Source organism: Erinaceus europaeus, chromosome 2 (genome assembly GCF_950295315.1).
Source record: "Erinaceus europaeus chromosome 2, mEriEur2.1, whole genome shotgun sequence".
NCBI classification, from domain to species: domain Eukaryota; kingdom Metazoa; phylum Chordata; class Mammalia; order Eulipotyphla; family Erinaceidae; genus Erinaceus; species Erinaceus europaeus.
The window spans coordinates 191,030,723-191,052,427 of NC_080163.1; the positions used below are offsets into that span (position 1 = coordinate 191,030,723).

A 21,705-nucleotide genomic window follows, 5' to 3' on the forward strand; every position below is an offset into this window, starting at 1 on the left:
TGGGCTTTGGTTGCGTGTGTATCTGTGCGTGCTTGTGCGCGCAGGGGTTGCTGGGGTGCTGCTGTGTGTGTGTAGGGGGCAGCCCTTGCCCCTGCCGGCCACTTGAGGCTCTGCAATGAGAGAAACAGCTTCTGCACCTGTAAGGCCACAGTTCCCCCAGGGGAGGCTGGCTGTTGGGGGAGGCCAAGCCAGTCATAGCCACTCAGGTCTGGCTCAGGCCTGGGCAGGAAGGCGGGGAGCCAGGGCAGGCAGGAAGCCATAGCTGGCCCTCACTGACCTTGGAGAGACTGGCCAGTTTCTGAGCCCTAGATTCCTCACCTCTGGGGTGTGGGGTAGGTTTGGAAATTAGGGCTTAAAGAGAGGGTATGCTTTCCCAGCCCCGGAAGCAGGGCCCCACTCTTACAGGTGTGCAGGAAACGCTAGGGACTTAAATCCTCAAGAGGAATTGGTGAGGCAAGTTAATTGGGTGCCCAATTGATTGGGTACTGGCTTCCCTTTCTGAGTCTCATTTTAACTTATTATATAATATATATATATATGTATATTTAGGATAGACAGATATTGAGAGGGAAGGGAAGGAAGAGACAGAGACCTGTAGCACTCCTTCACTACTTGTGAAGCTTCCCTCCTGAAAATGGGAACTATGGACTTGAACCCAGGTCATTCACACTGGGTGTGCCACTGCCTGGCCATTAATTAATTAATTAATTAATTAATTTATATATTTACCAGAGCACTGTTCAGGTGTAGTTTATGGTGGTGATGGGGATTGAACCTAGAATCTTTTCAGGCATGAAAGACTGTTGAGTAAAATACTATGCTATCTTCCTGGCCCAGAATTAAAAAAATTTTTCTTTATTCTTTTTTAAAAATTATTTATTTATTTATATATTTCCTTGATGTTTTACTGTTGTAGTTATTATTGTTGTTATTGTTGTCATTGTTGTTGGATAGGACAGAGAGAAATGGAGAGAGAGGAAAAGACAGAGAGGGGGAGAGAAAGAGAGACACCTGCAGATCTGTTTCACCGCTTGTGAAGTGACTCCCCTGCAGGTGGGGAGCCAGGGGCTGGAACTGGGATCGTTATGCCGGTCCTTGCGCTTTGTGCCACCTGCACTTAACCCATTGCGCTACCACCCAACTCCCTCTCTTTCCCTTTCTAACTCCTCCTCCCCTCTCAATTTCTCTGTCTCTTTCCAATAATAAATAAATAAAAATATATTTAAAAAGAAACAGCACAGCTCAGCCCTGATTTATGGTGGTGCTGTGTACTGAACTTGGGGCCTTTGGTGCCTCATGCATGAAAGGCTTTTTGCAAAACCATAGCCTATCTCTCCGTTCACCTCACTGCTTTTTTGTCTCTATCTTAAAAAAAAAATCAGGGGGGCCAGGTGGTGGCACACCTGGCTAAGCGCTCACATTGCGATGTGCAAGGACCTAGGTTCAATTCTCTGGTCCCCATCTGCAGGGGAAAACTTCACAAGTGGTGAAGCAGGGCTACAGGTGTCTCTGTCTCTCTCCCTCTTGATCTTCCCCCTTCTCAGTTTCTCTATCCAAAAATCAGTTGTGACTGGGACATAGTTTAGCAAGTAGAATGTAGGACTGGCATATGGGAAAGAGGCCCTGGACTTGCTCCCTAGCACCACACATGCCAGACGGATGTTTTTTCTCTCTTGCTCAACTGAAGATTGATTCTGTGATCTCTGGGGACTGAAGTGTGAAAATATTTGGTGCACTTATGACCTCTGCACTAAATGCCTGGCCTGAAATAAAGTAAAAAAAAAAGTTTTTAGATAAAAGGTGAGAGACAGGGATAAAGGAGACCCACTCTAGCACTGATCCATCTGTCATAGAGGTTCCCCTTTGCATGGTGTTTTCATATGGCAGCCGGAGGCTGGGACCTGGATCCTTACACATGGTAAAGTGTGTGCTCTGCTCCTAGGCATTGTAAGTATTTAAGTGAAAATAGACTACCCCCCTGGTGTTGTGACAGGAGATTAAGTCCCTAGCAGTGAAGGAAGTAGAGAGTATTTTCTTTTTTCTTTCTTTCTTTTTTTAAAATATATTTTTTGTAATTTTATTTATCTTCCCTTTTGTTGCCCTTGTTGTCTTTTTTTTTTTTTTTATTGTTGTTGTAGTTGATGTCGTCGTTGTTGGATAGGACAGAGAGAAATGGAGAGAGGAGGGGAAGACAGAGAGGAGGAGAAAAAGACAGACACCTGCAGATCTGCTTCACCGCCTGTGAAGCGACTCCCCTGCAGGTGGAGAGCCAGGGGCTCGAACTGGGATCCTCATGCCGGTCCTTGCGCTTAGCGCCACCTGCGCTTAACCCGCTGCGCTACCGCCCGGCTCCCTTTTTAAAATTTCTTTATTTGGGGATTAATGTTTTATTTTTTTGTTTGTTTATTCAGGGATTTTTTTTTGCCTCCAGGGTTATTGCTGGGGCTCAGTGCCTGCACCATGAATCCACTGCTCCTGGAGGCCATTTTTTCCCCACTTTTTGTTGCCCTTGTTGTTGTAGCCTTGTTGTGGTTATTATTGTTATTGTTAATGTCCTTTGGTTGTTGGATAGGACAGAGAGAAATGGAGACAGGAGGGGAAGACAAAGACAGACACCTGCAGACCTGCCTCACCGCCTGTGAAGCGACTCCCCTGCAGGTGGGGAGCCGGGGGGGGGGGGGGGGGGGGGGGGGAGGTTGAACCGGGATCCTTATGCTGGTCCTTGTGCTTTGTGCCACGTGAGCTTAACTGCTGCGATACCAGTAGCCTGACCCCATTGGGGATTAATGCTTTACATTTGACAGTGAATACAATAGTTTGTACACGCATAACATTTCTCAGTTTTCTACATAACAATACAACCCCCACTAGGTCCTCTGTCATCCTTTTCCAGAACTTGTATTCCCCCCCACCCCAGAGTCTTATTGGTGCAATACACCAGGGAATTAATCTTTTATAGTCAATAGTAAATACAATAATTTGTACATTCAAAACATTTCTCAGTTTTCCATGTAACAGTACAACCCCGAGAAATGTTATGCATGTACAAACTACTGTATTTACTGTCGAATGTAAAACATTAATTCCCCAATAAAGAAGTTTAAAAAAATGCACCCCCCACAAAGTCATAGAGGGTGTTTTCTTGGCATTCTTTTATTTCAGCCTCCCAGCAGGTGGGTAAGTTAGGGCACCCCCAGTTTTTTAGAGGGGTGAGCTGTGGTCCAGGGAGCAGATCCCACTTTCCTGGTGTTACCTAGTCTGGAAGCCAAAATAATACTGTCATAGTCATAAAAATTATAAAATCATTTTTGTTTGCACAGATTCCTTTGACTGTCATTTTAGAACCAGTGGGACGGAAATGAGGCCAGAGGGGTGAGGCTGGGTAATCACTTAAGGTTGCTGAGATATTTGTGAGCAGTTAGAGGAACACACGCACACGCACATGCACACGGACACACACACACTCAAACTCATTGCAGGCAGTTCAGAGTGTTAAAACTTGGGAAATAAAGCAGGCCTGCAAGGATACATTCCGTGTGGTAGGCAGAAGAGATTTTTTTTTCACCTGCTAAACCCGGGATATCAACACAGCTGTAGCTCAGAAGAAACATGAAGTGAAAAAAACATGTGTGGGCATCATACAGTTGACTGAACAGGTAGAGCATGCACCTTACAGCCAGGGAGGTTCTGGGTTGGTTCAAGCCCTGGCACCACATGGGAATACAGGGATGACATTGAGGGAGCTCCAGGTCGAGTGGTGCTGAGATGTCTCTTCTCTTTCTTTAAAAATTTTTTAAAAATATTTATTTTCTCTCCTGTTGCCCTTGTTTTTTTATTATTTTTATTGTTGTTGTAGTTATTATTGTTGTTGTTATTGATGCCATCATTGTTGGATAGGACAGAGGAGGGGAAGACAGAGAGGGGGAGAGAAAGATAGACACCTGCAGACCTGCTTCACTGCCTGTGAAGCGACTCCCCTGCAGGTGGGGAGCCGGGGGCTTGAACCAGGATCCTTATGCCGGTCCTTGTGCTTTGCACAACGTGCGCTTAACCCGCTGCACTACCACCCGACCCCCTTTCTTCTTCTTACATTTATTTATTTATAATTTTAGTACCAGGGTTATTGCTTAGGCTCTGTACCAGGACTATGAATTAACTGCTCCTGATGGCCTTTCCCCCCCCTCTATTTTAGCCGGGGTGGAGGGTAGATAGCATAATGGTTATGCAAAGAGTTCTCATGCCTGAGGCTCCAAAGTCCCAGGTTCAATCCCCCATACCACCATGAGCCAGAGATGAGTAGTGCTCTGGTAAAAAATAAATAAATAAATAAATAAACTGTCTATTTAAAGGGGGTCGGGTGGTAGTGCAGTGGGTTAAGCGCACATGGTGCAAAGCGCAAGGACCGACACCAGTTCGAGCTCCCGGCTCACCTGAAGGGGGATCGTTTCACAAGCAGTGAAGCAGGTCTGCAGGTGTCTATCTTTCTCTCCCTCTCTCTGTCTCTCCTCCTCTCTCCATTTCTCTCTGTCCTATCTAACAACAATAGCAATGACAATAATAATAATGACAACAAGGGCAAAAGGTGGGAAAAATGGTCTCCAGGAGCAGTGGATTTGTAGTGCAGCGCAGGTACCAAGACCCAGCAATAACCCTGGAGGCAAAAAAAAAAAAAAGGCCTCCAGGAACAATGGATTCATAGGGCAGGCATCAAGCCCCAGCAATAGCCCTGGAAGCAAAAAAAAAAAAGAGAACATGTGATGCTGGGGATCAAAATCAGGACCTCAAGGACTGGATGGCGGTGCACCAGGTCAAGTGCACATAGTACAAAATCAGGACTTCAGCCACTGTGCCACCTCCCAGGCACCTTCCCTCCTCTGCCTCTTCCTCTTCTTTTTCCTCCTCTTCTCCCTCTCTCCTTTCTCCTCTCTCTCTCTGGGTTGTTACCAGGGCTTCACTGTCCTAGGTCAAATTTATTTATTTATTTATTTCTCCCTTTCTTTTTTTTCCTTTTTTTTTTTTTTACCAGAGTACTGCTCAGCTCTGGCTTACGGCAGTGTAGGGGACTGAATCTGGGATCTGAGAGTCTCTTTGCATAACCATTATGCTATACCCCCACTCTCAGCTTTTTTTTTTTTTACTGTTGTTGTAGTTATTGTTGTTGATATCGTCATTGTTGGATAGGACAGAGAGAAATGGAGAGTGGAGGGGAAGACAGAGAGGGGGAGAGACCTGCTTCACCACCTGTGAAGCCATCGCCCTGCGGGTGGGGAGCCGGGGGCTCGAACCTGGATCCTCATGCTGGTCCTTGCATTTTGTGCCACATGCACATAACCCACTGTGCTACCGCCCGATTCCTTCAACTTTTTCCCCAATTATCTTTATTATTTACTTATTTATATATTTTTGAAGTTTTAAAAAATATTTATTATTTATTCCTTTTTGTTGCCCTTGTTTTTTTATTGTTCTAGTTATTATTGATGTTGTTGTTGTTGGATAGGACAGAGAGAAATGGAGAGAGGAGGGGAAGACAGAGAGGGGGAGAGAAAGATAAGACTCTTGCAGATCTGCTTCACCGCTTGTGAAGTGACTTGCCTGCAGGTGGGGAGCCCGGGACTCGAACCAGGATTGTTATGTCAGTCCTTGCGCTTTGCGCCACCTGTGCTTAACCCACTGTGCTGCCGCCTTACTCCCTCCAATTATCTTTATTTATTTGATAGAGACAACCAGAAATTGAGAGGAAGGGGGAAACAGAGAGGGAGAGAGACAGACACCTGTAGCATTACTTTACCACTTGTAAGGCTATCTCCTTGCAGGTGGAGACCAGGGGCTTGAGCCCGAATCCTTGTGCACTGTAACATATGCGTTCAACCATATGCACCACGACCTGGCTTCCTTTATGTCAACTTTTGCAGACAGACAGACCTAGAATTAGAGACACCACAACACAAAGACTCCCCTCAGTGCCATGGGGACCTTGCTTCACCTTGGGTTGTGCCCATGACAAAGCAAGTGCAATATTCAGATGAGCTATTTTCCAGTCACGTTTTACTTCTTTAAGATAATATATATTTATTTTTTTACTTAAAAAATTTATTCCCTTTTGTTGCCTTTGTTGTTTATTATAGTTATTGTGGTTGTTATTGATGTCGTCGTTGTTGGATAGGACAGAGAGAAATGGAGAGAGGAGGGAAGGACAGAGAGGGGGAGAGAAAGATAGACACCTGCAGACCTGCTTCACCACCTGTGAAGCGACTCCCCTGCAGGTGTGGAGCTGGGGCTCAAACCAGGATCCTTACGCCAGTCCTTGCGCTTTGCACCACCTGCACTTAACCCATTGCACTGCCGCCGGACTCTGTATATATTTATTTTTAAATGAGGGAGCAGCAAGCAAAGTTTCATCATATGTGCTGCTAGGGGCTAAACCCAAGGTTCCAGGTATACAACGAATGCAACTCATCCTGATGAACCACCTCCAAACTGCTGTTTTATTTATTTATTTTATTTGATAGAATTGAGGGAGGAGGGAGGAAAGAGAGAGACCTGAAGCATTGCTTCACAGTTTGTGAAGCTTTCCCCCTGCAGGTAGCGACCAGGGGATTGAAGCAGGGTCTTTTTATGTATGGCAATATATGCATTTAGCCAGGTGCACACACCCCCACCACTTTCTTTATTCTTTTGCCTCCAGAGTTATTGCTGGGGCTCGGTGCCTGCACTAGAGTTCACTGCTCCTGGAGGCTGGTTTCTTTCCTTTTGTTATCCTTGTTGTTTATAGTTGCTCTTACAATTATTGTTGTTGTCATTGCTGTGTTGTTGTTGGATAGGACAGAGAGAAATGGAGAGAGGAGGGGGAGACAGAGAGGGGGAGAGACAGACAGACACCTGCAGAGCAGGGGGCTCGAACTGGGATCCTTACATCGGTCCTTATGCTTCACGCCATGTGTGCTTAACCCGCTGTGCTACTGCCTGGCCCCTGCTTTTTTTTTTATTCCTAAACTGAGTGACAGATCAGACTTTGTCACAGTGTGCTGTACACTATTTTTGCATATTTCTAAGTATATACAAATAAAATTTATATTATATATATATTTATCTATATATATATATTTCAGAGAGTGGAGGAGAAAGAATTAGAGTATCACACTACGGCATATGTGATGCTGCTGATTTGACTGAGGACCTCATGCTTGAGCATACACCTTATTCACTGTGCCTCTTCCATGTCCACTGCACACCTTTTTATTTATTTTTTAGTGACACCAGGTTTATTGCTGGAGCTCAGTGCCAGCATTATGAATCCACCGCTCTTGGATATTTTTTCTTTCTTTTTTCTTTTTTATTCAGTAGGACAGAGAGAAATTGAGGGATAGATAGAAGGAGAAAAATAAACACCTGCAGACCTGTTTCACCACTCATGAAACTTCACCTCTGCAGGTGGGGAGTGGGGGCTTGAACCCAGGTTCTTGAACATTGTAATGTGTGTCTCTAACCAGGTGTACCACCTCCTGACTCTGTCTCTTTTCCTTTCTTTCTTCCTTCATTTATTATCCTTGTGCCTTGGTGCTTGCACTTCGAACCCACTACTCCCTGCGGTCATCCTCCCCCGCCCCCCCCCCCCCCCCGTTTGTTTCCTTTTTGATAGGACTGAAAGAAATTGAGAGGGGAGGGGAGAGAGAGAGGAAGAGAGACACCTGCAGAACTCACTTCTCTCAAGGCCCCCCCTTCAGGCTTGAACCCAGATCCTTGTGCATGGTAATGTGTGCTAATCTGGGTGTGCAGCCACCTGCCCCTCCTCCGCAGCTGCTTTATTTACCTTTTTTTTTTTTTTTTGCCTACAGGGTTATCGCTGGGATGCAGTGTTTGCACCATGAATCCACTGCTCGTGGCGGCCACCTTTTTCCCATTGTTGTTGCTGTTACTGTTGTTGGATAGGATAAAGAAAAATTGAGAGGAGGGGAAGATAGAGAGGGGGAGAGAAAGATAGACACCTGCAGACCTGCTTCACCACTTGCGAAGCAACATATATGATTTTACTGCTCCTAGGCATGTTTTCATTCAGAGAGAGAGTGATAGAGAAACAATAGGGAGTTGGGTGGTAGCACAGCAGTTAAGCGCAGGTGGTGCCACGCTCAAGGACAGGTGTTAAGGGTCCCGGTTCGAGCCTCCGGCTCCCCACCTGCAGGGGAGTCGCTTCACAAGTGGGGAAGCAGGTCTGCAGGTGTCTTTCTTTCTCCTCCTCTCCATTTCTCTTTGTCCTGTCCAAGAACAACAACATCAATAACAACAATAACTACAACAATAAGAAAACAAGGGCAACAAAAGGGAACAAATATTAAAAAATCTTAAATAAAAGAGGGTAGGGGAAGATAACATAATGGTTATGCAAAAAAGACTTTCATGCCTGAGGCTCCAGAGCCCTGGGTTCAATCCCCTGCACCACCATAAACCAGAGCTGCACAATGCGCTGTGTTCCTCTCTTTCTCTCTCTGCATCTGTCTCAAAAATAAAATACTTAAAAGAGAGAGAAACAACATCAGAACATCCCTCAGTGCCCTGACACTCTCATGGAGTGTGGAAACTTAAACCAGGCTCAAGCACACAGTGAGGCAAGTGCTCTGTCTAGTAAGCTATTCCTTTGATTTAGAATATCATATATATAGGACATATTTGATAGGACAGAAAAAAATTGAGAGGGTAAGGGGAGTAGAGATGTCTGCAGCACTGCTTCATACTTTGTGAAGCTTCCACCTTGCAGGTGGAACTCAGGTTCAAATCCCTGGTTCCCATCTGCAGGGGGGAAGCTTCACAAGCAGGGCTGCAGATGTCTGTTTCTCCCTTCCTCTCAATTTCTGGCGGTCTCCATCCAACATAAAGATTATAAGACAAGGGAGTCAGGTGGTAGCACAGCAGGTTAAGTGCAGGTGGTACAAAGTGCAAGGACCAGGGTAAGGATCCTGGTTTGGAGCCCCTGCTTCCCCACCTAAAAGGGAGTCACTTCACAAGTGGTGAAGCAGGTCTGTAGGTGTCTTTATATCCTCTCCATTTCTTGTATGTAACAATGACATCAATAACAATAATTACTACAACAGTAAAAAAAAAAAAAGGGCAACAAAAGGGAATAATAATAATAAAAAAGATTATAAGAAAAAAAACAAACAGAACAACAACAACAAAAAACCCAGCAGCCTCAGGGACTTTAATCTCAGCTTTGCTGGCAGGTCCTCTCTGGACCCAGGTGTTCAGTAGGGGCCCTGGCTACATAGTAGCTACATAGCTGCTTTGAACTTTAATTCCTCTGCCACCCAGTGAGGATTCTGAGCTGTAGAAATGAGGGATATGGCCTTCAGCCCGTTTCCTGTTCCTCCACTGCCCTCTAGTGGCTAGAGGGGCACAGTGGCGGGATTGCATTCTCCGGCTCTGCAGGCCTGAGCACTTTTCCCTCTCCCATTCAACACCAAAAACTTGGCATTACATTCCCAGCCCAAACCTGGAAACTATCTTCCCCTCGAGACCCTGGCTCCCCAACTGCAGAAGAGTTGCTTCACAGGTGGTGAAGCAGGCCTGCAGGTGTTTTATCTTTCCTCGCCTTCCTCTCCTCTCTCCATTTCTGTCCTATCCAACATCATCAATAACAACAACAATAATAAAAAAAAAAAACCAAGGGCAACAAAAGGGAATAAATAAATGCTTGCCTGAGGCCTCAGGGCTGCAGGTCTAACTACCACGACCACCTAATATAAGAGCACTCTGGTCTCTTTCCTGTTACTCCCAAAGAGAGGGAACAGGAGTTGAGACAGCATCATCAGAAATGGAAGACTTTCATGACTGAGGCATCACAGGTCCCAGGGGAACTGGTTAAACACCAAAACACACACATATAAAACCACCCTAACAAAACAAAAATGCAGTGCTCAGAAAGAGGATCTTTGTCATACCCGAAAGTGTGATCTTTTGAGCCTCATTTTCTTTTTAATATTTCCTTTCCCTTTTGATGCCCTTGGTTTTCATTGTTATTGACGTTGTCATAGTTAGGTAGGGCAGAGAAATGGAGAGAGGAGGCGAAGACAGAGAGGGGTAGAGATAAGACAACTGCAGACCTGCTTCAACACCCCTGCAGGTGGGGAGCTGGGGGCTAGCACCGGGATCCTTGGGCTTTGCATCACCTGTCCCTTAACACTGCGCTTACTCCTGAGCCTCTTCTTTTTGCCTCCAGGGCTATCCCTGGGACTGTGTCAGCACCATGAATCCACTGCTCGTGATGGCCATATTTTTCCATTTGATTGGATAGGGCAGAGAAAAACTGACAGGAAGAAGATAGAGAGGGAGATAGACCTGAAGACCTGTCTCACTGCTTTGTGAAACATCCCCTTTGCAGGTGGGGAGCTAGGGGCTTGAACTCAGATCCTTGAGCTTAGTACTATGGGTGCACCACCACCTGGCCCACCCACCCCTTTTTGTCACCAATGTTTAGGGACTCTGCTTACATGACTCCAGCACTTTTGTGGCAGCTAGTTTTCCACTTTCGAAATCATCTTATTAAGATCCCCCTTCTTTTAATCTTTAAAGGTAGAGGGGACACCAGTAGCCTGTCCCACTGTAAAACTTCTTCCCTGCACGATTTTACAAGTGTTGTAGCCTCTCTCGCTTTACCATTGGGCCACCTCCCTAGCCAGTTTTTCCATTTCTTTCACTTTAGTGGAGTCCAGGTTGCCTGGGAATATCAGGCAAATTACTCAACCTGTCTCCAAACAGGTATTTTTGAGGCACTTGGTATAGTGCATTAAACTTGTGGAGCACACTGCTTCAAGACTTTATTCAATATAAGTCTTCCTTAGTTGTAAAGGCTGGCAGTAACTTAGAGGTTACTCTAAGATTCGATAACCTCTTCATTTTCAGCATTATGGTTTCAGATTTGGCTAACATCAACTAGTTGTCAGGTGAGTATAGCAATCCCAGAAGTAGCAGTGATAAGAGCTTTGAACTTGTAAACCTAAAGCAGCTTCAACCTCATGGAGGATAAACTTTGTATTCTCATGAGAAGTTGCTACTGAAGCTGAGTGAAGAACAGAGGAGTTGCATAGTAGGAATGCTAAAGCTTTCCTATGAAGCTGTCCAGACACACAGGCATGTCTGCCTTCACTCTTTATCCTTACTATAGTGGGTGGGGGTAGATAGCATAATAGTTATGCAGAGACTCATGCGCCAAAGCCCCAGGTTCAATCTCGTTTCAAAGGTTAGTGATGGCCAGTGCGCCGCTATGTTCCATCGCTGGGGAGCACAGAGACTGCCCCGAACTGCCCCTGCGGCTACAGACTATGACCCACATAGTCAACGACTGCCACCTCTCCAGATTCAAAGGAGGTCTCGAAACTTTACATCAGGGTCAACCTGATGCTGTTGACTGGCTACGAAGAAGGGCAAACGCTAGAAGCTGAGCAGTTCTCTGGTTTAAAAAAACAAGACTGTATAGAGACTGGTGAAACAGTCCATTATACACTTTTGTGCCTGAGCCTTAGGCCCCAAGTTGAATACCCAGCATCCCCATGACAAAAGCTCAACATTGCTTCTAACAGTCTGGGTTTGCACTGTGATCTGAGTTCACCTAACCTGGTCATTAGCCTCCTGTTACTATCACCTGTGGTCCAAAGAGCTAACAAAAATCCTCATTTAAGTCTTCAAAAAATTGTTTGCCAATATGCTGAGTCACTGGAAACAAAAGGCTAGAACAAACCTCTAACACAGACGCTGGTATAATGACCTGGAAACAACTGGGAAAACAAGGCTACAGGCTGCACAGCTTTTGGCAAAAAAAAAAAAACCAAGGAATGCCAGGGACAGATTGTCAGAAAACTTTTCAACTCTAAATCTGGTATGTGGTAAAAACCACTATATTTTAAAAAGGAGCAAAGACCGTTAAGTCATTGTTGCAGCTAGAAGGCTCTGAGGGGGATTACTGTGCTGTAGGCTTAAAGGGCAGAGTTGGAATCTGAAGCCAAATTAGTCCAGGGTTAAGCACTGAAAAGTCAAGGCAAACCAAATTCAAGGTATACCAGAGGACTTGACTGACCAAGCTCAGTGTTCTTTCCAGGACAGAAAGCAGGTCTATTCAAAGGGTTATAAGGGAAGTCTCCATGGGTGTTACTGGGTAGCCTTGAGGTCCACTACGGACCCACCTTTCATGTGCACCAAGCAGGCTGTTTCTCCACCTCAATGCAGGGCCAGAGGGCAGGATGTCTACCCTTAATTCACCTTTTAAAAAAAAATTATTTTATTTATTCCCTTTTGTTGCCCTTGTTGTTTTATTATTGTAGTTATTATTGTTGTTGCCCTTGTTGGATAGGACAGAGAGAAGTGGAGAGAGGAGGGGAAGACAGAAAGGAGGAAAGATAAGACACCTGCAGACCCGCTTCACCACTTGTGAAGTGACTCCCCCGCAGGTGAGGAGAGGAGGGGAAGACAGAAGAGAGAAAGATAGACACCTGCAGACCTGCTTCACCGCCTGTGAAGCGACTCCCCTGCAGGTGGGGAGCCGGGGTTCGAACTGGGATCCTTATACCGGTCCTTTCGCTTAGCGCCACCTGTGCTTAACCCGCTGCGCTACAGCCCAACTCCCCCTAATTCACCTTCTAATGTTTGGGCCTGGGTCTTTTGCTGCAGCAGGGGCTCACTGCTTAAAAACTTACACTCATTTCAGTTTCTCATTTAAAGAATTTCAAAAGCAGGATATGGGGGAGGTGCAAAGGCCCTAGGGTCCTGGTCCACCTCACCCACAGCCAAGTTGGGACACTGAATCCATCTGGGAGGCTGTGGGGGCTCTAGTTCAACGCCCCCTTCGCAGGGAAGGACGTACAACACTGCATTGGAAGAAAAAGGCATCGAGACCAAGATTATGAATGAGGCAATTTATTAACCCAGCATGATTTGTTCTAATGCTTCTTGCTGGCAGCTGCCACCTGTGGGAAAAGATGGGAGGAGTTTAAGACCAGGCATGGGGTCTGCCTGCACATTGTGCCCAGTACCCAAAGGATGCTAGGGAGGCATGCTGACTTAGGTTTCACATTATTCACTCCAATAATCCATCTCATAACCCTGAGCTGAAGCTCAAGGGACGGGAGCCCCATGATATAGAATCTTTACTGCACTATCCTTGGAGACTGGATCTTGAAGTTACCTGTGTCCAGTTAGCCTTCCCATCCCACCCGATGCTCACTGTTCATGATCTAGTTGGAAACACAGCCTGAATCAGTTAAGTAGGCTGATGAGGGCTGAGAAAGTGGTTGTGTAAAACATACACTGCCTGTGAAACCACACCTGGGCCTCCCACTTCCTACCAGCTTTCTTCCCCATGACCATTAGTAATTCTCTTGCAAATCCCCCATCTCCCCATACCTGCCCGGCAATTCTGTCCAGATCTCTCTGTCCCTGAGGTGTCAGTTTGCGGCCCCTGTGAGAGAGAGTGTCATACAGCCAGGGATGAGTGAACTGAACCAAGTTTCCATGCTTCCCAAGAAGGCACCTGGCCTGCACAATACAGGGGTCCAGCTGGCTGCATCCTAACGAGCTGGAGTGGGAGCCCCCATGGGAGGTGATGAGGTGTCGTTTGTGCAAGCATTAGATCAAAAGCCCCGAAAAATCAATTGGGAAAAGTTAACGAGCAGGCTAATGAAAGTGGACAGTCGCTAAATTACCTTCCTGGAGCCCAGGGTACTCAGCCAGAGAGGTCGGGGCAGGGCTCCTCACTGCTATTTCTGAAACCCCCAACCCATCTGAGGGGAAAGATAAGCCTTAACATCTGGTCCTAAGCCCCCCCCCCCATTTTTCTCTTACCCATCTTGGTCCTTTTCCACCATTTTCAGCCCTTCTAGGGCTTGGAGGACTCGGCGGGCCACACTCTTGGAGCCTCTGCTGAAGTGGCTGGGCATGACACCGTTTCTCTGCCGTCCTCCATAAATCTTGGTCATGGAGCCAACCCCAGCACCACCCCGAAGGTACAGATGCCGTGCTGTGGAAGCTTAACAGGAGGGCAAGGGTCTTTTAATGTTACATAATCCAGGAATCCCACCATTTTACAACCAGGGAAAATGAGCACACACACGAAGACTCAGAACTCTACTGCATCCCCAGCTCTCCTAGGGCCGAGCTGCCTTGCATCCTGTTGCATGCATTGAAGTCTGGCTTAAGAAACCAGGGCAAGGCTGATATTCCTACTGGTCTCAGGAAAACCCTAATCCATTCCCATCACCTTTTCACTCATTGGCAAGACCCCCTACAGTAGAACCTGAAAACATCTCAGCAAAGGGTGAGGATTCTGTGGGAATGTGTCAAGTGCTGACTCCTTTACAGAGAGTACTCTCAGGCCACACAGGCCTGGAATGGCAGCCCCATCAGCCTGGCTTTATACCTCAGGAAGTCACTGAGGCCAGAAAGAATAGGGGTCTTAGAAACAAGTGAGGAGGGAGTCGGGCTGTAGTGCAGCGGGCTAAGTGTAGGTGGCGCAAAGCACAAGGACTGGTGTAAGGACGTAAGGACGCCGGTTCGAGCCCCTGGCTCCTCACCTGCAGGGGAGTCACTTCACAAGAGGTGAAGCAGATCTGCAGGTGTCTGTCTTTCCCCCTGTCTCCCCCCCTCCATTTCTCTCCTATCCAACAAGACAACAATAATAACTATAACAATAAAACAACAAAGGCCAAAAAAGGGAATAAATAAAAAAAAGAAACAGGTGAGGCGAGCACCTTCTGTCCCAAATCATCACCCTAACTTTCATATCACTGCTTTGCCTCTCTTCTATACATAAAGCTGGTGGGCTAGGGAGACAGCACAAAGGTTAAGCAAAAGGACTTTCACACCCGAGGTACAAAGGTCCCAGGCTTAATTCTCAGCACCACCACAACCCAGAATCTCATGCCATGCCCCTTTATCTTTCTACTGGAAAGTGACAGAACTGGCAAAGTCCCATCTCTCTTTGAGCAGCTGAAGTGCCCGATAGCTAGGACTGCCATTTCTGCATTTCACTCAGAACTGGATTCATTCTTTGTACATGTGGTATTGAAGCATCAAATTCAAGACCTCTAGTCTCTATGGTGGTTATTAAAAAAACAAAAATTGTGGTCCAGTGCATAGTGTTGAACTAGCAAGCATGAGGTCCCCAAGTTTAATCCCTGGCAGCACATGTCAACTGTAAACCTTTTGTCCCTTAATTAAAAAAAAAAAAAAAAAAGGGGGGGGAGAGATATATAATGGTTATGCAAAAAGACTTTCATGCCAGAGGCAAAGGTTCCAGGTTCAACCCCAGCACCACCATAAATAGTGCACTGGCAAAACAAAATGCTACAACACCGACCCCTTTTTTCACACCCCCCCAACCCAAACCAGGTCCCAGTGGAGCTTTTGTATTGATGCAACCATGCTAATCCAGGTACTACTGCACACGGTCTCTCCTCTTTTACTCCTTCCAATGTAGTTCTGTTTCTCTCCTGTGTTTTTGGAATGACAAGTTAACTCTCCTTGGAAAAACATTTAATCATTTTTTAAAGAATAAAAAAAAAAAGATTATCATTGGATAGAAACAGAAAAATCGAGGGGAGGATAGACACGTGCAGTTGCGAAGCTTTCCCCCCTGCAGGTGGAGACCAGACTTGAATGCAGGCCCTTGAGAACTGTAATGTGTGTGTGCCACAGATGGTTCCAAAGTAGCTACTCTAACAAGAATGAGAAACAGGTATAGTTCCCCTCTGGGGAAAAAAAAATAAAAAGCACTTTGCCTGAGTCCCTGCCCAACAAAGGAAGACCTTGCAAAAAGGGGGAAGCTATCCTGTGGCATCTTTCTCCTCCCCCCCAATCTGGAAAGAACCAGAGTGGTGAATTTCTCCAAGTATGAAGTTCCCAGTAAAAACCCTGGTATAATTGGGGGGGGGGGGGGAGATCCAACCAGGGACCATATTCTGAGTGCAAGATGAGAAAGATTCCCAAGGAATGCACTGCCCAGCATCTCAGCACCAGGGAACTATCCTGACCAGTCTTGAAGTAATGGAAGGAACCCGCAACCTATCTCCACATTCACAATTCTAAAGGCAAGCCAAAACACTCCCACGACCCCTTGACTTGCTTCACTCACCAACACCAAACCCTGTGCAGGGGTCAGAGATGGGACAGTGTCTATCCTGCAACCTAATTTCACAATTCAGATGCCTAACATGGAATCCCCAGCCCCCTCCCAAACCTACAGGGGTGTCTAGGGTTGCACTAAGCCACATTCCTTCACTAGGTCCTGTAGTCAGAGGTCTTCTGTGTGCACCCTCCATGATCACCTGCCTGTCCAGTCTCTCACAACTCCATTACTTCCAGAGTTATCAACCGACCACTCAAGAAGGTGCAAAGCTTTCCTGTGTAAGATCAGATCACAGGCACAGAACTAAGGTTCTGGTTCAGGTGGTAGAAATAGGTCCCCATGTTGCAACCTTATAACCTTGTAACTACCTAGTAATCTTAAATTAAAAAATGGGTTAAAAGTTTAGATGATAGCTGCCCATTACCCAAGGATGTAACAAACTGGTACAGATGTGTTCAAATACAATAAAAACATGAGAAAGGGTAAAACATACCAAACCAAAACAAAGATCTGATAAATCTGGTAGGTGAAGACCACATGTACAAAGCCACTAGGCCACATTCCTGTGTTTAGACTCAATTCCTGGGTATTGCCAGATTAACACCCATGGAGGGGAGGCTGAATAACTAATAATGGTCACACAAAGTTTCACACCTGAGGCTCCAAAGCCCTGAATCCAATCCTCCCCACCACTATACGATGGAGCAGAATAGTGCTCTGGTAAACCAAACAAAACCCAGCATGGGGGGTGGGGTGATCTGGCTGGTACATTCTGTTGTGCATACATGTGTAACAACCCAGGTTCAAGCCCCAGACTCCCACCTGCAGGGGGAAAGCTTCAAAAACTCAGTGCTGCAGGTGTCTCCTCCCCTACTCTCGTCTTTATCCAATTAACATGTAAAAAAGCCAGCATAATTATTTAACAATAAACTTTAGTACTCTCAAGACGGCGACACAAAAGGATTTTTCTGTGGACACTTGTTAAGATCTAAGTGACTAACTGATCAGACCCTCAGCTACTAGACAGGACTAGCCGGAAACAGCAAATAGCCACATCAATGCAATCATTAATTAAACCCATTTTTACCAAGATGTATTACAATTAAGTGTTAACTTGGGGAATCTGGTTTCCACGGACACACAGATGCTTCTCTCTAAATAAAACATCTTGAAGCAAAATGTAAAGGCTGAGTGGGGGTAGATAGCACAGTGGGTATGCCAAGAGACGCTCATGCCCGAGGCTCTGAAGCCCCAGGCTCAATTCCCTGCACCACCACGAACTGCTCAGAGATGAGCAGTGCCCTTCGCACCACACACACAGTTAACATCCTTGATTCCTGGGTTCGATTTGAGGCTCAGGAAGCCACCCGCCAAGCAGCGTTATCAGTCATAACTCACCCAGAGGACAGAGGGCAAGGCGGTCTAGCCCACACCCGGGGGATCAGCCAGCCCCCTGCCAGAGGCGCCCCGCGATTCTCACCAGCTCGTGTGTAGAACCAGTTCTCGTCGTAGGGAGCGAGCTCCTTATGCTTAGCCAGCTTGACCGTGTCCACCCATTCTGGGACCTTCAGCTTTCCGGACCTGCCATCGGGGCCGGAAGAAAAACAAAAAAGGGCGGTGTGTGTGTGTGCGTGTGTGGGGGAGACAGCATAATGGTCATGCAAACAGACTCATGCCTGAGGCTCCGAAGTCCCAGGTTCAACCCCCCCCCCCCCCAAGCCAGAGCTGATCAGTGCTCTGGTTAAAAAAAAAAAAAAAAAAAAAGGGGCAGCACCATTGTGGGTAGCACCCAGCCTCTCCCTTCTCAGAACAGAGGGCGCAGCTCGGGCCCCTGCAGGGAAACCTCAACACGGCGGCTCCCGGGCGCCGAGCCGCCCCCCAACTGGGCCACACACTCACTTTTTGAGGAAGGCTGCCAGAGCTCGGACGAACTCCTGCTGGTTCACGTCTTTTACAGTAACTCCAGGCATCTGCGGGACACCGAGCACGTGAGCGCGGGGCCCGCCGCCCACCCCGCAGTCCCCGCCACCCGTCTCGCCCCCGGCCGCAGCGGCGGGGCATGCCCGGGCCTGCAGCTCGCACGTGGCTGCGATCCCTAGGGGCAGGGCGACCCCACGCGGATGCTCCCAACGCCCCCGGCACGCACCCCGGGCTGGGCAGTCGGTCCCCCACACCCCGCAACCAACCCGCGCCCGAGCGCTCGTCTCACCGTGCGGCCTCCGCGCTGCCAGCCAGGGGAAAGGGAGCAACGGGGTTTCCCGGGCGCACAAGTCGGGCGTCGGGTCTCGCGAGAGTTCGCAAAGCTCGCGACAGCGGGTTTAGACACGGTGGCTCCGCCTTTCTCAGGGCGCGGGAGGCTTCGCTTCCTTCCTGCCTGGGCGGTGGGGGGGGGGCCGGGGCGTGGGGCCGTGTTTCTGCGCTGCTCCTCCTTTCCCCGGAGCGCTATTGAGAGGCCAGGGGAGCTGGCTTCTTTTGTTTGTCGTGACGAGGGACAGTGGCGACAGAGACTATGATGGTGTGGGACCTAGGTGGGCAGGAAACAGCCCCGGACGCCGTTGGGGTCCTCAACGGGAAGTAGCCTTTATGGCCGGAAGTGGGGTTAGTAAGGGCGGAACTGTGACAGTCTAAGGCAAGTGCAAGAAACTCATGTGGCCACTGCCACCCTCCCGCAGCCACCGGTACTCATGAGAGCTGGTGGCGGAAGCCTCGCCTCTCTAAGGGCGGAAGTTGCTTCGCGATCGTTTAGGTGGAGCAGAAGCCACTCCGGGGCGAGGAGGGGAAAGATCTGGGACCTAGAGAAAGAGGCGGGGCCTGCAGGGAGAGTTAGTGTTGCTCTGCCCTGCCTCCTAGTGTCTGAATCTCTTGGTTCAGCATTTAGTCGTGTCTATTATTTTAATATTTTATTTAATACAGAAAGACCAATAAGAACGCGTTTGGCAAAGGACAGCCCCTCAACATTAAGTTGGAGGACTCGAAGAGCAGGACCAACAGCTTGAAAGCTGTCAGGAGCTGCTTGTTGCTGGCTTTGAAAGTGACTGGGATCCATGTGGATTCAGTCGGCTAGGAAGGATCTCAGTTTCCCCAATGAATGGGGAATCACGGGATGCACCACGGGAAGGTCGATCCAATGCATCCCGAACTGCCCCTGCGGCTACAGACGGACTGTGACCCACATAGTCAACGACTGCCACCTCTCCAGATTCAAAGGAGGTCTCGAAACTTGACATCAGGCTCAACCTGACGCTGTTGACTGGCTACGGAAGAAGGGCAAACGCTAGAAGAATACAGAAAGACACGTAGCACTGCACAGCTCTGGCTTATTATGGTGGTGCTAAGAATTGAACGTAGGGGGATCCAGCGGTAGCAGCGGGTTAAGCGCACGTGGCGCAAAGCGCAAGGACCGTTGTAAGGATCCCGGCTGGAGCCCCAGGCTCCCCACCTGCAGGGCGTCGCGGTGAAACAGGTCTGCAGGTGTCTTTCTCTCCCTCTCTCTGTCTTACCTCTCCCTTTCTGTCTTATCATTTCTCTCTGTCCTATCCAACAACGACAACCTCAATAACAACAATAATAACTACAATAAAACAACAATGGCAACAAAAGGGGGAAAAATGACCTCCAGGAGCTGTGGATTCATGGTGGAGGCACTGAGCCCCAGCAATAACCCTGGAGGCAAAAAAAAAAAAGAATTGAACCTATGAACCTAGGACCTCAGACCCACAGGCATGGGAGTCTTTTTTTTTTTTTTTTTTAGTAATTAAATATTGTTTACAAAATTGTAAGGTAATTGGGGTATGATTCCATAACGTTCTCACCACCTGTGTCTTCATCATCTCCATTGGGAACTGCAGTAGTCTTCCATGGTCACAGATAATGGGTTGACGTTATATCAATATATTTATATATGTTTACCCATTTTTACCCCCTATGGTCCTGCCTTCTCTTCCTTATTTATTTAGTGCTTTCAGGGTTATTGCTGGGGTTCAATATAACAGTGGATTCTTGTGCTTTGTACTATGTACGCTTAACCCAGTGCGCTACCTCTAGCACCCCCCCTTCCTTTCTAAGTCACACCACACCTATTACTACTCCCGAGTGACCTTCCTTTTTTCCCCATTTCTTTGAAGAAGTCAGTCTGGACCAGTGAAGCACCAGAAATGACCAAAACAAACAAAAAAATGTAAGAAGAAACGTTTAAATGTTTGTGACTTTATAAATAAAAAGCAGGAAAGAGAAAGACAAGAGAGGGAGAGATAGACTCCTGCAACACTGCTCCACTGCTTATGAAGATTCCCCTCTACAGGTGCTTGAACGGGAGCTTGAACCTGGATCAGTGTGATGGTAATGTTTGTGCTGTTTGTGAGGCGAGCCACCATCTAGCTCCATGACTAACTTTTTTTTTAAATTGGGATTGATGGTTTACAGTTGACAGTAAGTACAGTAGTTGGTACATGCGTAACATTTCTCAGTTTTCTGCATAACACTAATTCCCAGCCATGGTCCTCCTTCATCATTATGCTCCAGGACTTGACACCCCTACCCCCACCCCAGAGACCTTTACTTTGGTGAGAGACACCAAACATGAGGAACTTATTTTTTTTAATATTTATTATTAATTATTTCCTTTTGTTGCCCTTGTTTTATTATTGTAATTATTGTTGTCATCGTTTTGGATAGGACAGAGAGAAATGGAAAGAGGAGGGGGAAGACAGACGGGAGAGAAAGACACCTGCAGACCTGCTTCACCGCCTGTGAAGCGTCTCCCCTGCAGGTGGGGAGCCGGGGGACTCAAGCCGGGATTCTTATGCTGGTCCTTGGGCTTTGTTCCGCTTTGTGCCACCTGCACTTAACCTGCTGCACTACCGTTCTACTCCCGCCAATATTTTCATATAGGGAGAGACACAACACAGCACCAAAGCTTCCCCCTAGTACTATGGGTATTAGAGGTTCACACCTGGGTTGTGTCCGTGGCAAAGCAGTCACTGTCTTGCTGGCCCAGACTTCTGAGGGTTCAAAAGAACACCACCCCTCTCCCCCTAGAGTGAAATACTGTGTATGGAAATGCCTTAAGAATAATCCAGGGGGTCGGGCGGTGGCGCAGTGAGTTAAGCGCACGTGGCACAAAGCGCAAGGACCGGCGTAAGGACCGGCGTAAGGATATCGGTTTGATCCCCCGGCTCCCCACCTGCAGGGGAGTCGCTTCACAGGCGGTGAAGCAGGTCTGCAGGTGTCTATCTTTCTCTCCCCCTCTCTGTCTTCCCCTCCTCTCTCCATTTCTCTCTGTCCTATCCAACAACGAACAACATCAACAATGGCAATAATAATAACCACAACGAGGCTACAACAACAAGGGCAACAAAAGGGGGGAAAAATGGCCTCCAGGAGCGGTGGATTCATGGTGCACGCACTGAGCCCAGCAATAACCCTGGAGGCAAAAAAAAAAAAGACACACAAAAGAATAATCCAGTATGCTATACCAATATTTTAAAAAGTATTCAACTTTTTTTTTTTTGCCTTTTCAGCTCTGGATTATGGTGGTGCTGGGGCTTGAACCTGGGAACTTTGGTGCCTCAGGCATGAAAGTCTGTTTTCCATAACTATTA

At 47.3% G+C, this 21,705-nt stretch overlaps 1 protein-coding gene across 2 annotated transcripts; it reads right to left on the reverse strand.

Moving 5' to 3' along the window:
- Positions 1–12,884: 12,884 nt before the first annotated feature.
- On the reverse strand, positions 12,885–18,449 carry RPS19 (ribosomal protein S19). Of its 2 annotated transcripts, none has more exons than XM_007532913.2 (6): positions 18,315–18,449; positions 18,005–18,075; positions 17,586–17,686; positions 13,825–14,008; positions 13,387–13,441; positions 12,885–12,950 (listed from the first exon to the last, which is right to left on the reverse strand). In XM_007532913.2, exons 2-6 carry the CDS (start codon positions 18,073–18,075, stop codon positions 12,924–12,926), a joined length of 438 nt encoding a protein of 145 aa, XP_007532975.1. In that variant the 5' UTR covers positions 18,315–18,449; the 3' UTR covers positions 12,885–12,923. The 2 variants fall into 2 exon arrangements, with proteins under 2 accessions (XP_007532975.1, XP_060042038.1); XM_060186055.1 differs by lacking the exon at positions 18,315–18,449 and adding an exon at positions 18,252–18,276.
- Positions 18,450–21,705: the final 3,256 nt, after the last annotated feature.